This window comes from Dermacentor albipictus, chromosome 8, assembly GCF_038994185.2.
Source record: "Dermacentor albipictus isolate Rhodes 1998 colony chromosome 8, USDA_Dalb.pri_finalv2, whole genome shotgun sequence".
Classification (NCBI taxonomy): domain Eukaryota; kingdom Metazoa; phylum Arthropoda; class Arachnida; order Ixodida; family Ixodidae; genus Dermacentor; species Dermacentor albipictus.
This window is the reverse complement of record NC_091828.1, coordinates 71,088,887-71,106,079: the sequence shown is the minus strand read 5'-3', so window position 1 is coordinate 71,106,079 and position 17,193 is coordinate 71,088,887. Positions and strand designations below refer to the sequence as shown.

Below are 17,193 nucleotides of genomic sequence, written 5' to 3'. Positions count from 1 at the left end.
TCAAAGTGGACATGGCTGCGTTATTGCCACAGACTTGTCGATATTAACGATATTACTCACAACTGATATGGAAGAAACTGTTTCAATGCGTGTAATGTACTCACGAAAAGAAAAAAAATCGCATTCGGCACATTCGGCTTGCTGAAGCCGTTGCCAGTGTCTTCGAAGTTTGGAGCGAGCTGTCAGAATTTCTGGAAGTCGTTGACAGATCAACGGGCAACGAGTTTGTGAGTGTGGATGATGGTGTCAAGGTCATGGGAGATCCCGAAAATGAAGACTACATTGCCTACATTGTACCGAGCAAAAGTGATCATGGACACAATGTGGAAAGCAATGACGATCCCTTGCTCACATACTCCGAGGTGATTAGTGCACTCGCACTAGTCTGGCGCTTCTGCGCGACTAGAGTGGTTCAAGAAAAGCAGAATATCAAATGCAATGAACTGCAAGGAGAACAACACATGGTGCTTAGACAGCAATCAAAAGCTAACTGATGACTAGAGACCAGAACTTTAAGCAAAATGCCCTTTTTACCTCGCCATTTGTTGGGCGTGTTGGTAGACTGAAAGCATATTTAGCGCCAGCAAACAAGGACGAAAGGGAGACGACACCACAATGCGCTATTTTTACTTCCTGAGCGTGCTTATTTACTATGTAAGCACAAAGCTATGGATGTTAAAAGAATCAAATGGTATCTTTGTTGAGCCTATAGATAGGTAATTTAATGCTTGTGCTTATATTAGATTTCATAAATGTTTCTGGAAATTCCTTTTTTTTGCATGTTTTACCTTAACCTAATTTTCATTAAAGTGATTTCAGTCGCCGAAAAACTAGGCTCAAGGCAGCCGCTTAATAAACAAACACTTTGCCAGTGTAAAGGCGGTTATTACCAGCTTTGAAGCGAACGAGGGTACCTCGGTGAGGAGAGCTCGCACACTGCTGTTCGCAATGAGACGGTCGAAGGTAACTCAGCGTATTTGCATGCTCACTGCACATTTTTCGGGGACATTATCGAAATACACTTGAATGCTCGGGCACAGCTCTGACATTGAATGTGGTGCTCATTGCGGACATTCAGGAAAGTTTCACCAGCATTCGTAATCGGGCTGTTACTAAGAGTTAGCTTGAAACTTATGTCTTGGGAAAAGATTTTGGACTTTCACTGATGAAAGAACTGCCAAAGGTCCTAAATGTTTAACATTCTTCCACTCAATAGGACATTGAAACATTGATCTTTCCATAAAACAAGTATGCACCGCTAACATCAATAGATGTTGAGCGTGTTCCTCTTGTGCGTGCAAACTAATATACTCTGTAAGAATGGTGCAGCAGTAACATAAAACACGAAAATACTGAGATGCTGCTTCGTTATCACTGCTTTCACAACTTTCCTCTTGGTCTGCTTGAATTAGCTTAACTCAGAATTAGTGAAGGCCACAAGACCAATGTGGAAAATCACATGAGAAAAAAGTAGAAGGCAGGCATGGGCTTGCGCTTCCTTGTTCCCAGTTTTTATGCTTATTTTATTTGTCTTTGTGTTGTTTTCTTCACTGTTTCTAAGTTGTGCTAATTCAAAAAAATTCCATGGAACAGCAACTCACTCAAAACACTACCCTTGTGTACTTTACTTCTTCTCCAGTCTAGTCTGACTAGGTTTCCGATAAATGTTGTCACCTATGCAAACTGCCGCATTCCATTTTATGCTGAAAATATAATTAATATGACAAAACTGGGGTTTATTGGACTGTGTTCTTTAGAAGATCGTAGTTTATCCTTATATACACAGTGGAAATGCCTAATATTTGAGCCTATACATGCCTAAAAGTCAGACTTTTGATGCTTATATATGCTCTGTTTGACAGCTTTAGCTCCTGTTAGAGGGGACTAAAATAGAATTTTAGTGCCAGAACATCCAGTCTCTATGATGACAATAAGCATTAAGCATAAATAAGTTTTCATTCTGCGAATTTAAACATTGTAGGTTTCATATTGTTTCTGATTGGCAGAATCATAGGCATGCAATGTTTTTAATATGATATTGGTTGAACACTAGATTTGGAGATGCGCTAAAATTGGGTAAATAGTGCCACCTGAAGCAGTAGCATGCTTGGACTTTATTTCTGCCTCTTCATTTAATTAGACTCCCTTGATAATTAGGTCAGCTTTGTCTGTTCTGTCAGGGCCAAATTAATGGAAGTTGATTGTGGCTGCTGGAGTTGTATCATTGTGACGGTGTCTACCTTGCACTCGCAAGCTATATGACAGTGAAAGGAGCATGCACATCACAATACATGCAAAGCACTCTGTCGTGGTTTGTAATTTGCATGGATGCACTCCCCAATCGTCCATGTGCATTGTCTGAGCATATGCATGAGGCTGCATGCTATGTCATTTCCAGAGGCCATGTGGTGGTCAGAGTAGCAGATGATGCTCGAGTGCTATGTTAGAGTGTCTCTGTTCAATATACAAACCACATTCTGCATATTCTGTGGGGTCACATGTTTGCATGTTCACTGTCAAAGCTTGTTACTGTTACGCACAACTACCCAGTAAAAATAGGTGTGGAATTGAGTGTATGATGCCACCTTCATTTACCTTAAGATTGATTGGTTTGTTAAGACATACTGGTAATTGGTTACAAGAGATGAACCACCTAAAACTATTTATAATTATGTGTGATGTGGCAATGCTGCTTCTGCAGGGTGGTCCTGATTTCTCTCTCATTCTCTGCTTTTTTTTTATTTGCTTAAGGATGCAAAATGATATCAAGCTTCCTGTTGAAAGCCGGAGAAAGTGAGTACCTATGCCTTTATGAAACGTGCCTCTCTTGTACTGATAAGTAAGTTCGGCTATAATTGGTTGGAAGCGTGGCAGCAATGTTGGAAAAGATGCGTTGTTTAATTTATGTTTAGTTACGGTCAAACCTTGGTACAGGTAAACCTTGATATAGTGAACTTCAATATAATGAAATTCTTTTTATAACAAAGTATTCCACTTTTCATAAACTCATAAAGATGGCCTGGCGCTATGTAAGCTGTCTTCCTGTGCTATGTAGGTTGCGTAATGTTGAGTTTCTGTGACCCTTCTGGAGTGAAACACAGTCAAAGCGTTCCCTCCCTGCTGCCAGTGCTTTTCCTGATAGCATTGTCCCAGTGCAGGCAACACAATCAGCTGCGGGGGTGGAGTGCACGTGAAAGAAGGCATGGCTGGCTTCCGTTAATTCTTACCGCCAATGTGAAGATATCGTCGACGCAAGTGGCATGAGACCGTATCATTCGTCGCCATTTCCCAAATTTATGAAAATGAATTGTTGTCTTACCAAATTTGCTTTTTGCGACTGCTCGATAATTCGGAAAATTCTGCAGTCCCTTTCTTTGCAAGAAAAATTTATTGGTGACTGCACTTATTTGCATAAAAGGTAAAATTTCAGTGCAACAAAATTTTGATATAATGAACCGAATTGCCGAGTTTACCGACTACATTATATTGAGGCTTACTGTATAACGAACACAGCTGTACCGAAGTAAATGAAATTTGATAGGTCAATCTTTATTTCAATCAATGTTCCTCTGCTACTGTAAAGAAACTGATAATGCAACTTCCGAGGCAACATTGGTTATGGTGAAGTTAATATTTCTTTGCTGGCTGCTCAAAGTATCTATTCTGTTGGCAGAAATGTCCAGTACGCAGCAAGGGCAACTTAAAATTGCACATTCTAGACGTGCATGCGCATCTTGGCCAGTAGCCTGAGTATTATAATGTAGTGTTACTCACTAGCTTTGTACCACCTTGTGAAACTGCCAATGGGCTGCCCTAATTGGCCAGTTGAAAGCGTTACACTTAAATTTCTTTTGCACAAACCTCATATTGTTCTGTTTGCTGTGTTGTACTGTTCACACAAAGTACAAATTAATGGAATGGAGTTAACAAAACTATGTCCTGCCAACTAGCACCACTCAAAGCCTTATAGACCTGATTGCAAACTTTATTGCAGATATTAGTTTGTAAACTTAAGACAAATACTGTAGAACCTCGTTCATATGTTCCCATTACATAGGTTTTCCCAGCGCCAACGTTCGCAATCAACAACAAAAAAATGGCCCAATAGAGTTGCGCTTATTTTTTGTCGGTTCATATATTCTCGGAAAACACGATTCTTTGGTACCAACGTAAACTACGTTGCTAAACTGCAATTGTATGATACATTTTCCAGCCACTATATCCCACGTAAACAAGAAAATGCGCGAGGCATGCGCAATCGAGAACAGTTTATAGCTGCCTACTGTGGCAGCTTTACCACAATACCCACCCACCCGTCTCACGTGAGAACGACGGCGCGCACTCACTTTCTTAGTGAGTGCGCACAAGAGGCATAGTTTCTTATTCAATTACCAGCGAAGCTCTTCCTGTGTCATCACATTACACATTCACATCTATCGCCACCAAACCTATTGCGATAAGCATTTTCAGCTATCTCTTTTACAGCATGTGGTGCTTATTTCTATTGGTATGCCATACAGCACGCTTTTAGCGGTTATAATCAAAACGCGCCACTGCTCCCTGCTGCAGGTGACGGGATGTGGGCATAACGTTTCACTTCAGCGGTATCCAGTGTCTCGTGCCTCCACGATCCAAGTAACGCTTCACATTACGTTGTTGTCAACAATACTTGAGCCGGTCAAATTTCTTAGTTAGTACTTCAGATCGTACGTTTTCCCGGTTAGTAGTACGTTTTTTCTCACGTTTCTCCAGAACATATGAACGAGGTTCTACTGTGTCGGATATGACAAAGGTATATTTATGTTGGATGCCACTTCTTTATGATGAGGTTTGACTTTACTAGAACTACAGGAAGGTTAAAGATGAGCTGGAATAAAATTGTCTGAGATAATGAGAGCCCTTTCAACATAACGTTATGAGAGATGTTACGAATTGCTGCCAAGCAATCTCATTAAATGCTCTAGGTTGCTCACTTTGAGCACACCTCTTTAATCAAAGAACCATGCCTTTCTGTAAAGTGTGTCACACAATGCCACAGTATCATTTTGTCATGGAATTCAGCACATAAAGTATGAGATTTTTGGGTGTGTAAATGAGAACATGAAACGTGCTAGCGCAGGGAAATGGAGTGCAAGGAAATAACAAATTTCATCATGCTGGACCTCTCCTTGGTGAATTGAAAATGTGCTGTCACCAAGAGTGTTTTATTAACCAACTGTTAAATATTGTTAAGTGATCCTGCGCCGTTTCTATATAGGGCACACTCGTCTTAGAAACTACTTACTGAGAATGAGGAAGGAACAACAACCCATATATAATGAATACCTGGAACCACTTATAATAACTTACATACCATTTTGCCATCCTGTTGAAAAACAAAGACAAGCATATTTTCACCGATCATATAGACAGCAAGTACCTTTGCAACTTAGGTATTTTAATTTTATGTGAGAACATACTTGTTTTACATGCCAATCTTTTGAATTTCCAGTAGGAAAGTGGCTATTTAATAAAGGGATGAGGCTATGATTGCTTATTCAGTAGAACCCTGTCGGTACCCACATAATGTATTGAACCCCATTTAACATGGCTGTATTGCAATTAAGCTGACTTTTGGGAGCCAGCAAAAAACAAACTCTCACTGTGATATACTTATAGGGAATGACGATCACATACTTTCGACATTTTGCACTTTCGAATTTGCCTGTGCACCGTAAAATTTGCATGACCGCCAAATTCATTGCAACACAAGATGCAAGAACGTTATAGAATGGGAACATAATGCATAGGAGTCTATGGGCTTTAAGGCAGGACTGTCAAAATGCAACAGCGACGAACGTATCAATGGGGTTCCGCTGTAATAACTGATTTTGCACCTTAACACAAACAAAACATTTCGTTCTAGTCAACAGCAATCAATAAAAGGGCACCCATGGCCAAAGCATGAGTGCATTGATAATGTGCAACATACACAACCATGCCAGACGCAATTAATAATGCGAGGCATTAGCGATGCTTCCCCTATAGACAACTTTTTAACTCTGGCACAGTGAGATGGTTAATTAGGTTGTGAATGCTATGCACTGCATATTAACCACATAATTGGGGCAGCGCACTTGTATGTGCTCCAAAGAGATCAAGATGTTGTATTGGTATGTATGTGGGCACAGTTGAACTTTGGTGTATTGAACAGAGATATAAAAAATTATTGCTTATCACAATGTACAAATCTTGCAATTTCATTGGCCCAGCTTTACTTCAATGAGTATTCTACTGCTATAACATACCAAAAATGCGGAATCCAACTGAAGTATGAGTTGCTGCAAAGCAAGTTTTTTTCACATGAAACAAGATATATGTTCTGGTTGCAAAAAATGTCAAATACTTATGCAGAACTACTTGAAATGGTACATCTGTACACGCATGTACGTTTTGGCCAGTGGCTTGGTTTGGCTGACTGACAGCTGAGCTGAGCAGCTGTCAATCAGAATCCACAGGGGATCTTTTGTTGGCCTATTGGTGGCATCATGGTTACATTTCTATTACATTAGAGAGTTTTAGATTGTTAGTAGGCAATACACTTATCACCCTTCATAGGATACCTGGTTACCAGAGACATTTGCCATATTTATTTCATTATAAGGTGGTCACGGCTGTAAGGCAAGGGCGCAGTTCGGGAACCCAAGAAAGAAAGCTTAAGTATGCATGCTAATTTTAGGCGATATAGAGTAGCTGAGGGATTATTCAGACTTGTTGGAGATTTTCCAAAATAACGAGTTACCAGCACAGCCAAAACGTGAAATGGCAACTATGAAATGGGGGTGAAGGGTGCTACAGCATGTAAAGTGCAAGTATTTGCCAATTCCTTCTCTAGGTGGGGCTTCACGTCTGCGTGAAATTACCCGTGAATTTTACCCTATGGTACAGCTTAATGGCATCGCGGCCACACTGCCATGAAGCCACACTATAAGGCAAAATTTGGGTACTAAGTGGGCACTGGCTTTGAGGCTAAGGATTCTGGGAATAAAACCTTGCCTTATATTTGAATAAATGCGGTATATTGGAGACCACATTCATGGTGCCATGAAGTGGCACAGAGTTCAGTCAAAAAGAGTGCAGCGCTGCGCTGGCTAACCACATTCTACTTAGCTGTTGCTGTAAAGTGTCAGCAATGATGTAACCATCAATGCGAAGTGAATGTTTATTTTTCTTCAACGGAAGGACCCACATAACAAAAAAAAAGCCTAACACAATGCATTTGAACGTAGTTTCACAAGGTATCGCTATCCACCCAACCTGCCATCCCAGTCTCTGATAGCCCGGTATTCCGTAAAGATTGGTATGTTTAAAGAGAAGTTTAATCTCTATTGACCTAGCCATGTTTTTTTTTCCTCGCCAATATTCGTGTGCACACCTATTGCGAATAGTATTATACATAGTGAAGCTATTTTCATGACACATGGGGCTCCATCATCACACGACTCAACTGTAGTAGTAAATTTGTCAGCAGGCAGTGAATGTTGGTTCATTAGAATGTATGAGGATGCCATTCGTATAGGGGCTGATCGCAAGTTCATAATTCTGCCTAACAATCACTGACCACGCCTGGTGATACTGCGGTTGAGTCGTGCGTGCACGGGTTCACCTGTAAAGAGCTTGTTGCTTTCATTGTTCAGGGTTTGTCTGCTCACTTTGCATTATCACTGCTGTGTGACAGTATTGTTGTCTTTTACGCTAACATGCTGCTTACATGCTGCTTACATGCTGCTTACATGTCCCATTGCTTTTGTTCAGCTACAAGAACGCACTGGATGGCCTCTGGCGTGTTTACCGGCAAGAAGGCGCACTCAAGCTTTTCTCAGGAGGCGGCACAGCTACAGCTAGAGCTGTGCTCATGACTATTGGGCAGGTTGGTGGCTGTCTTTCATTTACAGTTTTCTTTTACTGAATGACAGCTCATGGTTCTGCACTGGCATTGTTGTGTCGTTGCATGAACATTTGCGCCAGAGCCTGCAGCTAGTGATAAAGGAGGTGCGCACAGACAGAGGGGCATGTCATGTGGTACATACACAACAGTGCATAGCTGCATGGAAAGTGCACTGCTGACGAGGGAGGTGTTACGTAATGCTAGGGAGATACAGCAGCTGTGCTTTCTTAAAGCCAGATTTCATAACAAAACTAATGAGTATTGCAAAATACTGTATTTATTAGAATATGAGGCAAAGTTTTTCCCCCATAATCATTAACCTCAAAGTCATCTCTCTGTATACGTGAATTTGGCCTTTGGCAGTGTGAATTTCGCCATATAGTGTGGTTTCACAGCAGTACAACTCTGGCTTTAAGTGTGGCTTTACGGCAGCGCTCGCCTGTAAGCCGTGAAGCCACACTATAAGGTGCTATTTTCTTTTTTGGGGTCCCCCAACTGGCACCCTCGCCTTATAATCGTGACCGCCTTATAATTGAGTAAGTACGGTAGTGCTAAACTGCAATATGCAACAGAAACTCATTCAGACATCATGGAAAAAGTGCAAAAAAGAGGCGTACTAATTGCGAGAACGTACTATGCGAAGTCACAAAAATTATGTAATATGAATCATTGCAGCATGAGACGTTGACTTACGTTGAGCTGGTGGGATCCTAGCAGACCTACATTGTCATTTTTGTGGCTTCAGCAGGCTTATGTTTGCACATCTCGAATTCTACTTGGGTCAGATGTTTCTTGTGGTGGAGCATTTTGGCAGGTAGTATTGTTGTGGCCACTTGGTTGTTGTGGCGGGAAACTTGTCCATCTGGCAGCAGGAAATGGAAACAAAATTGAGCTGGTACATGACAGCGGAGTACGATGCCACCAGAGTACAATGCCGCCAGAGTGAAACCTGACCCTCACTTCACACTACCTGCTGCAGGAAACAGCGGTGTGTTTCAGTTATTTCTTATTAAAAGCGTGCACTAAGCTTCCAACGGCATCGTGCCGTACAAGCTGTCAAACTGATAGGGGAAGGCGGCTATCACCATGGATATGGCAGCAATAGCTGTGAATGTAGATTTCAATGATCTGTGAGGAGGTTTGCTGGTACCGGAAAAGAAAACTGAGTGCATGCCGGTGTTAAGACATGACATGGATAGGCGAGTGCTGTGGGTAAGCGGCTGTGGTGAGTGCCTACTGCTCTCAATTGCGCATGTGTTATGCCTTTTCTTATTCATATGGAATTTAGCAGCTGGAAAACGTACCATGCAATGGCAGTGTAGCAATGCACTGAATGTTTTTACCGCTAGATTGTGTTTCCATGAAACGTAGTCGATTTCAATTGATTCGACCCTGACAGGATCGTCAAAATTCATCTAATTATCCAGAGGGTTGAGTTGAACAAGGTGCAGAAAAAATAATCAACACACCAATTCTTCATTGCTGGTATTTGCCCTATTCCAACATGCGCTCCCGAATCAATGGTTTGCACACATTCTTTGCATTCATAGTAGAAAACTAATGTAAAAATAACAGTGAAGCTCCTAACAAAGTAGAAGTCGAGCGCGCACTTGGTATTTTAGCAAGGAAAATTGGCTAAAGTCCAATACGTTTTTTGTGAAAAGAGATGAACCAACTTGCCCAAACCTAGGTGTTATTCTAATATACGTTGCACATTGGCAGCTGGTTTCCTGAAGTCAGCTTCGCCGCATGGCTTTTTAAAGTCAGCTTTTCTACAATACATATATGTTCTGCAGTAAAGCATATGAACGTTGGAAAGGCAGTTTTAGTTTCCTGATTGCTCTGTGCAAGCAACTTTTGACCCAGTTTTTTTTTTTAAAGGGACCCTGAAACGATTTTGGCGATTTTCTACAAACGTACTGAGTCGTTAGAGTAGGTTCTTCTGATCATTAATTGATGCATCTAAGTGCTCTGCGTAAAGCGTGTAATTTATTATAAGGTTTTAAAAATACCCATCGCTGCCGATCGCAGCGCACTGCTCGGCGGAATTTTAAGCCGCCCCTACCCATATGATGCAAATAACCCATATTATGTCACATGGGCGAGCTATCTGATTGGCTGACCAGGGCGCGTGGTCGATAATTTTTCCAACTTTATGGTGAACAAATGATGCTCGTAATAGTTGGAATGTTAGTTACTTTGTTTTTGTAAACAGAAAATAACCTAAAGAGAATACACAAGAATAGTTTTTTGTACACTTCAGCACTTCCGGCACACAGCAAGTGTCGTCTGCTTGTGTTACAACGTACTCCATTTTGACGAGAGCTCCGCGGTCAGAGTCGGTCTCAGTCTTTTCGCGAGCACTATGATTCGACTTTGTTGCCTTGTGGACTGCAAACCTAGCGACCTGCAAACCGCGAGTCCAGTATTAGGGCAAACGCAAGCGCAAGGGGACAGGGTCTGGCCGCTTGACTGTGCCGGGATGAGCCACAAGATGAGCAGAAGGGCAAATGTGAACGGTCTGCACGGTGCAGCCACCTGGTGGCACAGAGCTCAACCATACACAGTAGCAGCAACGAAGCGTATTCTTTGCTGCTGGTGTGTATTTTTCGCAGTAGTGTAATCATCAACACGTTGATTTATAAATGTTTAAAATGCTTTACACTTGGTTAGAGCAATATTAGCGCTTTGTTTGACTGGTTAAGCGCTGCGCCAGCAAGTGTCTGGACCGTGCAGACCGATCAGACTGCTCACGTACGTCTACACTAAAGTTCCTTCATCAGCTTGAGTTTATGCCTCCAGTCATTTGCCGAAATGACCAGCTTGCCTGTTTTTAGCGGAGTACCGGACACGTTCGGCGCTACGACAGAATGCTCGCAACGCACGCTGCTTCGATAGCTCTCGGTCGACGGCCAAGCGGCTAGCGGAGAGGTCTCGCGCTTGAGGGGGTGTGCTCCTAAACAACCGGATGTGAGCGATGTGACGTCGCATCGTGACGCTGAACCAGTGAAGGCGGAGCTTAGCGCCTCTCGCTCGGCGAGCGAGTTGAGGAGGAAAAGCATAGCTAGGGAGGAGGGTAACTTCTAATCGCTTGCAGCTCCATTAATACGTAACGCTTCACTTAAATTGTGGTGCGAATGTTCTACTTAAGCTGTACCCTACGCGCCTACAAAATTTCTCCGAACCGTTTCAGGGGCCCTTTAAAGAAAGGTGTGCATTAAAATGTGAGCTACAATTATAACATGGTAATCTTCCTAGGGCTGACTGAAAATTGGCATTTTCGATGGTAGATGGCATATGTTCAATGCATTCACTGTCCCATATGCTCCACCGAGACAGACACACTGCGACTAAAGGGGTCACAATTGTGGTTATTGTGGTCACCATAGAGGCCAGGTGCCTGCGTGTTGACTGGTCAAGTTTGAATTATCTGGCAAAGGCCAATTTTTGGATTGAAGTATTGAAATTTGGGTCCTTAGAAATGCATGAGCACTAGCCAAGACCTTCAGTCGGGATAGAATTAATAAAAAAATTGAGAGAACTCCATTGTAATTCCCATTAAATAAGGACCTTAACTGTACTGGGTCATTCTTTTTGTTCTCAATTGCAAATGTTGGTGCAGTGAAATTGTACAAAACAGAGATCGTACCATTGAGCTTGTACTGAAGCTGCTAAACCTAAACACTATTCAACTCGTACACAAACCCATCTGTGGACGGATATGGCATGTAGTCAAGGAGAATAAATGTCACAAACAGTTGGACCACCGAAAACTGGCTCACATATGGAACTGACATGTACTTCATAGTGATGGCAAAACTTGTCTGTCCTTGCACCACTTCATAACCTTATGTGAAAAGCCCTTCATGCCTCCTCCCTGCAAAGCTTTGAGAAAGCAAGCACATTCTGAAACCCGTCTTCACCTTTACTCATGAGAGGAGTGCTTTTGTAGAGTAAGGGAACCTGTTATAAGTTTTATGGAGATGCCTTTAATCAGCAGAAAAAAAAAAGAGTTTGTCAGATGTGTTCCTCATTGAAGTGCGTGCTATATTACTAATGTGTGGGCACTTTCTTCCAATTTTGTTCATGATATGTAAAAAAATTAACCCATGGAGGGCAAACTGTGACACAGACAGCATCAGACTGCTAGCATTGCTGTTTTAGGAAATGCTATAACTCCATTACTTCCTTCGAGTCAGACTTGTGTCTCAGTGTTTGCCAGTGGCAGGTGGTAGCATGCATGCACCTGTGTGCCTCCTTTAGACAAGCATTGAGGGGAAGCTCTCCAGAGTCAGGAGCATTAAAAGGAAGCATGAAAGTAACTTCAGGGCTGCCTTACGGTGAGGAAGCACTATGAAAGCTTTAAGTAGAGTGCCTTCGGGAGTAAGCTTTAGGTGGCCTATACACAATGAGGGCTTTCTTACTCAGGTAAGGAAGGTTGCAAAATTTTATCTTGAGCCATCTATCAAAGCTTTTTTGCTTAGCAAAACATTTTCTTGGGCGAGCTGGTTCGTAACAAAGAAGTAAAATTGATAGCACAGAAGAAATGATGCCACGAAACACTGCAGAGGTGCTCATAGTGCAGTACATAGCACAATGCACAGGAGGTAGTACCTGTCCTGTGCACTGGCTTTCTCGACGTCATCTTTCTCACATTGTAAATTTCGCTTATCTTTTGCTTTCATGGTCAGGTGCCAAAATAACCAGATATCTCTTGTTATCATTGTATTGTGCTCCTGTCATGCCAGTTGAAATCTGAGGTGCATTTCTTGCTATCTTCTTCCACAGATCTCATTTTATGAGCAGATCAAGCAAGTACTGCTGACGACCGGATATTTTGGCGACAACCTAACGACACACTTTGCGTCCAGCCTAATGGCGGTAAGATTCTGATATCAGTAGTTTTGGTGCAATACAGTAGGCAGTGTATCAACGAAATTGCTGTTTCGCATCAATTTTCTTCATTTGTCATCCTTAGCTGCATTGAAGACCACATTTTTGCAAGTCAGCAAGGTAATCTTGAGTTATTTAACAAAGCTCCTGGCACATTGCATGTGTGTGCTTCACCACATGTCATTGTAATACAAAACCGGCCTGCAGTGGTTGCTCGTTTTTTACATCTTGTTCTTCAGCACCGTAGACATAGAGTGGATGATTAGAGCCAGAAGGAAGTGCTTTATCAGAATCTAGAACCCTATTTGTAAAATAAAAAAAAGACAAATGAAGAAACTGGAAGGAGCAGATGGGGTAAAGTGGAATTCCCATAATGCAGAATAGTCAAATAACTTGACGGGTGATTAATAAAGGAAAATTCAGACATCCACTTTATAGCAATTGCTACAAAGGAAACCCATATGGGTTCCTCGAAAGAAAAACCTCGCAGTTGAAGAAAAATTCGTCCTGGTCCGGGACCTGAACCCAGGACCACCGCCTTTTCAGGGCAGCCGCTCTACCATCTGAGCTAACCAGGCAGCTAGCAAGTGGCAAGGCGAAGTCGAATTTGTTATGAACTCGAAGCAAAGGCAAGAGTTTGATGTAGTAGTGCTGTGGAACCCCCCAAGGTGGAGAGAAGTAATTAATAAAGGGAAAATCAGAAGTCCACCCATTCATAGCAATTGCTACAAAGGAAACCCATATGGGTTCCTCGAAAGAAAAGCCTTGCAGTTGAAGAAAAATTTGTCCTGGGCTGGGACTTGAACCCAGGACCACCGCTTTTCTTGGGCAGCCGCTCTACCATCTGAGCTAACCAGGCAGCTAGCAGATGGCAAGGCGAAATCGAATTCGTCATGAACTCGAAGCAAAGGCAAGAGTTTGATGTAATAGTGCTGCAGAACCCCCCAAGGTGGAGAGAAGTAATTAATAAAGGGAAAATCAGACATCCACCCGTTTATAGCAATTGCTACAAAGGAAACCCATATGGGTTCCTCGAAAGAAAAACTTCGCAGTTGAAGAAAAATTCGTCCTGGGCTGGGACTTGAACCCGGGACCACCGCCTTTCAGGGGCAGCCGCTAGCAAGTGGCAGGGTGAAGTCGAATTTGTCAACAACTCAAAGCCTTCCTTCTATGCCTTCGCGAGAGCCAAGTGGTGCAAAGAAAGTCGCTCGTTTCTTCGATCTCCATAGTGCCGGAGATCGCATATTGCGAACACAGTGATCCTGTTGTTAGGCTGTATACGGAGGCGAAGTCAGTTTTTTGCAAATCCAAGCAAATCTGATTGCCTCCAAGGGCAGTATGAGGCGGGGAATTATTAGATATGTTTAAGCCACTCTAAGCCTAATAATTCCTTTTTTTTTGGTCTAACAATTTTTCAGACTTCTTTACTATGTTTCGGTCCCCACAATCTCAAGAAAATAGGTCGGCAACTGTGTACGCATCCTCATATTATCATCATTCATCAGCCTTTTTGCTTCCCATCCCTTTTCCCCATTGCAGAGTAGCAGGGAAGCAAGTTATAGCTTAGGCAGACCTCTCTGCCTTGCTCTAAATAAATTTCCTTCTCTCTCTGTCTCTCTTGCTGCATAAAACTGTTGTGTTGCGACGAAGCAAACATTAAACGCAAACTGCCAAGCGAATCAATGGCATGCTTTTGTGTAATTTCCGTAATTGTGTAACTTTCCGGATAATTTGCCCAGTTTCGACGGTCCTGTCATAATCGAATTGATGGACGTCGACTGTACTTAGTGTAGCAGATGGAGACCAGTAACTAGACTCTAACATTCAGTTGTTGTGCAACATTTGGTTAGGTTTGAATATTCGAAAACATTGGATAGCTTGCTTTTGCATGCTAATACTAGTTAGCATGTAGTGTATGATTCATATTTGAAACTTTGAATATTCATTTGCCCCTAATTGTGACCTACAGCAACTACACTTTGATGGTGATGAAACACAAGTATGGTCATGTGCCGAGCATTACATTTGCAAGCAAAAAAGTTACTAATTGTCCTTTTCATAAAATCTTCATAAATCTCTGCTGTTTCACCTGCATTGTAATGACTGCTCACAGTATGTTCACCTGTTGTCACTTGATGCAAGCTAACAGTTCCTTAAAAAAAATATGTTATTGGTGACGGCAAAAACGTTGACACTCTTGGATTTTATTTCTGCTGATTTCGTCATCCCCTTTGTCGCAGGCTGGCATTGCGACGACACTAACGCAGCCCTTGGACGTCATGAAGACACGAATGATGAATGCTAAGCCAGGTGAATACAAGGTGAGTGTTTAACAGCAGTGCCGCTCTATACTTGCTTTTTCTAGATGTTTCTCGGTGAATTGTGCGCTCCCATGAAGCTTCTTGTAGCAACAGACAACATTTGAACAATCCAGTATTTTTGTGCTGTAGCACAGTGTGGCACATTCTTAACCTTAATCATATTTACTTGATTGTAACGTGAGTTTCTTTCATGATTTTCATTGCTTGAAACTCGACCCTCACATTACATTCGTATAACAGCAAAATTGATAATTTAAAGGAAATGCTGTAAATCTCGCAGTTTTTATCATTATGTTGGCAACCTGTGCATCTCGATCCAATCTGTAAACAAGTCGATCGAAGTCTAAACTTGGTTTTTGTTGAAATCTACGTCATTTTCGCTGTGCTTGCAACTGGTGTTACGGTTACAGTGCCGCAGCACCCTCCGCTGCTACTCGGCAGCTCGATGTCAACGATTCACGACAAGACCAACAGAAGGCCTTCTTTAAATCCGAGGCCGGCTGGAAAGGCTCTGTGGACCTCGTAGTGACCTGGTAGCGACACCAAATGAAATGGTTTTGTGGCCTCTTAAGAAGTACTTAATTTCAAACAAGCCAGGAGATGTGATTCTCGGGCAGTCACTTTCAGAGATAGTTTTGCTTTTGGGAGGCTTGGCTCGTCCCAGCACTGATCGCGTGAAAGTATGCAGGTGACAGCACTCTTGGCACTGATACCAAGCTTCCATGGTGCCTCAAATACTTGTCGGGGATGCCTTCAGTCACGAGTCACGCGAAATTTCGTGAAAGTGAACCTATCTCTGAAAAGGATCGCCCCTAGAGCACTTGTTTAGTAATTGTGATTTTCTTGAATAAAATTCTCATTTCTTCTTCCTTTCATGTCACATTACATTCGTGGTTTTATTTTTTTTATTTCGCTTGACTGGAAAGTCTATCCTCACATTACAATCGTCGTCGTGTTACATTCGAGTAAATGTGGTACTTTTGCTGCAGGTTACTCAAAGAACAGCATAAGTAGAGTGAAGGCTCATTAATTTGACCCTGGTAATTCTGAGACTAGGTTAATTTAAACATGCCATCTGGTGCCGTATTTTGTTTTGTAACTACAGTTGAACCCGTTTATAACGCGACCAGTTTTAACAATATGTCGAATATAACAACGAGCAGCCGATGCACCGTCAACTTCTGTATGTGTTCTGTGAGAAATAAACCACCTACTACAATGTTCCTGCTCCACGCTATCACCCGGGAAAAACCCACTGTACCCACATCTTTGCCACACCTACCTTTTCGCTACTCACATGGTACGCCTTCATTGCATCATGCTATGCCTTGGAGGCCTTGCGCTCTGCTCTCCCATCACCCTTTCACCCCTCTAGTACACGAGTAGACTGCCGTCTAGTCACTGACAATGTCCTAAATGAGAGGGGGAAAAGAGGGACTTCGACTCCCAGCTCACCGCTGCTGCTTGAGGCCACGACATAGTAGCACCCAGCAGCCACGCAAGTGCTTGGATTCGGTGATAGATAGAAAGAAGGGGGAAAGATAAAGGGGAGTGCTTCCTGGTGTGGCATTTCACATGGTGCTCGGCAGTAGAGCACTGGCCACATGCCTGTGTGACCATTGCAACAACAGATTTCTCTACTGTGCTTTGTATGACAGTTGTGGCAAGGAGATGCCTCATTGAGGTTCATTGCTAGGCACAGGAGGGGACAAACATTGCCGAAACCATTATCAAATACAATGCAAGGCACATCCACTCCAGCTTGCTCGCTAGCGTAAAACTTGCCAACTGCATCGCCACGGGTGAGTCGTTGCCGGTTGGATCACTCTGATGACAAGATGATCAAGGGATCTATTTAGCACTTCCAGTGGCTTAAATAAGAGAGTAAGGTTGAAATGCTTTACGAAAGGAAGACGTAACATGGTAGTCTAAAAATACAGCATGGCATTTCTTGCTCCTTTTCTACACTAAAGCCAAATAGGCAATAAACAAGGAATAGGTCTTTCATGCTGCCTATACGATCAGGCGGCGCTAACATAGAAACATTCATAT

General features: G+C 42.5%; 1 protein-coding gene across 5 annotated transcripts in view; it reads left to right on the top strand.

Moving 5' to 3' along the window:
- The window catches only part of Dic1 (Dicarboxylate carrier 1), a 54,506-nt gene that overhangs the window by 24,934 nt on the left and 12,379 nt on the right, over positions 1-17,193 (top strand). For 4 of the 5 annotated variants that reach the window (XM_065455628.1, XM_065455636.1, XM_065455644.1 and 1 more), the window contains exons 5-8: positions 2,752-2,793; positions 7,795-7,909; positions 12,716-12,808; positions 15,061-15,141. In XM_065455628.1, the coding sequence (XP_065311700.1) occupies positions 2,752-2,793; positions 7,795-7,909; positions 12,716-12,808; positions 15,061-15,141 (331 nt within the window). Of the gene's footprint in view, positions 1-2,751; positions 2,794-7,794; positions 7,910-12,715; positions 12,809-15,060; positions 15,142-15,551; positions 15,988-17,193 lie in introns of those variants that run through there. The other variant, XM_065455660.2, reaches the window with a different exon arrangement.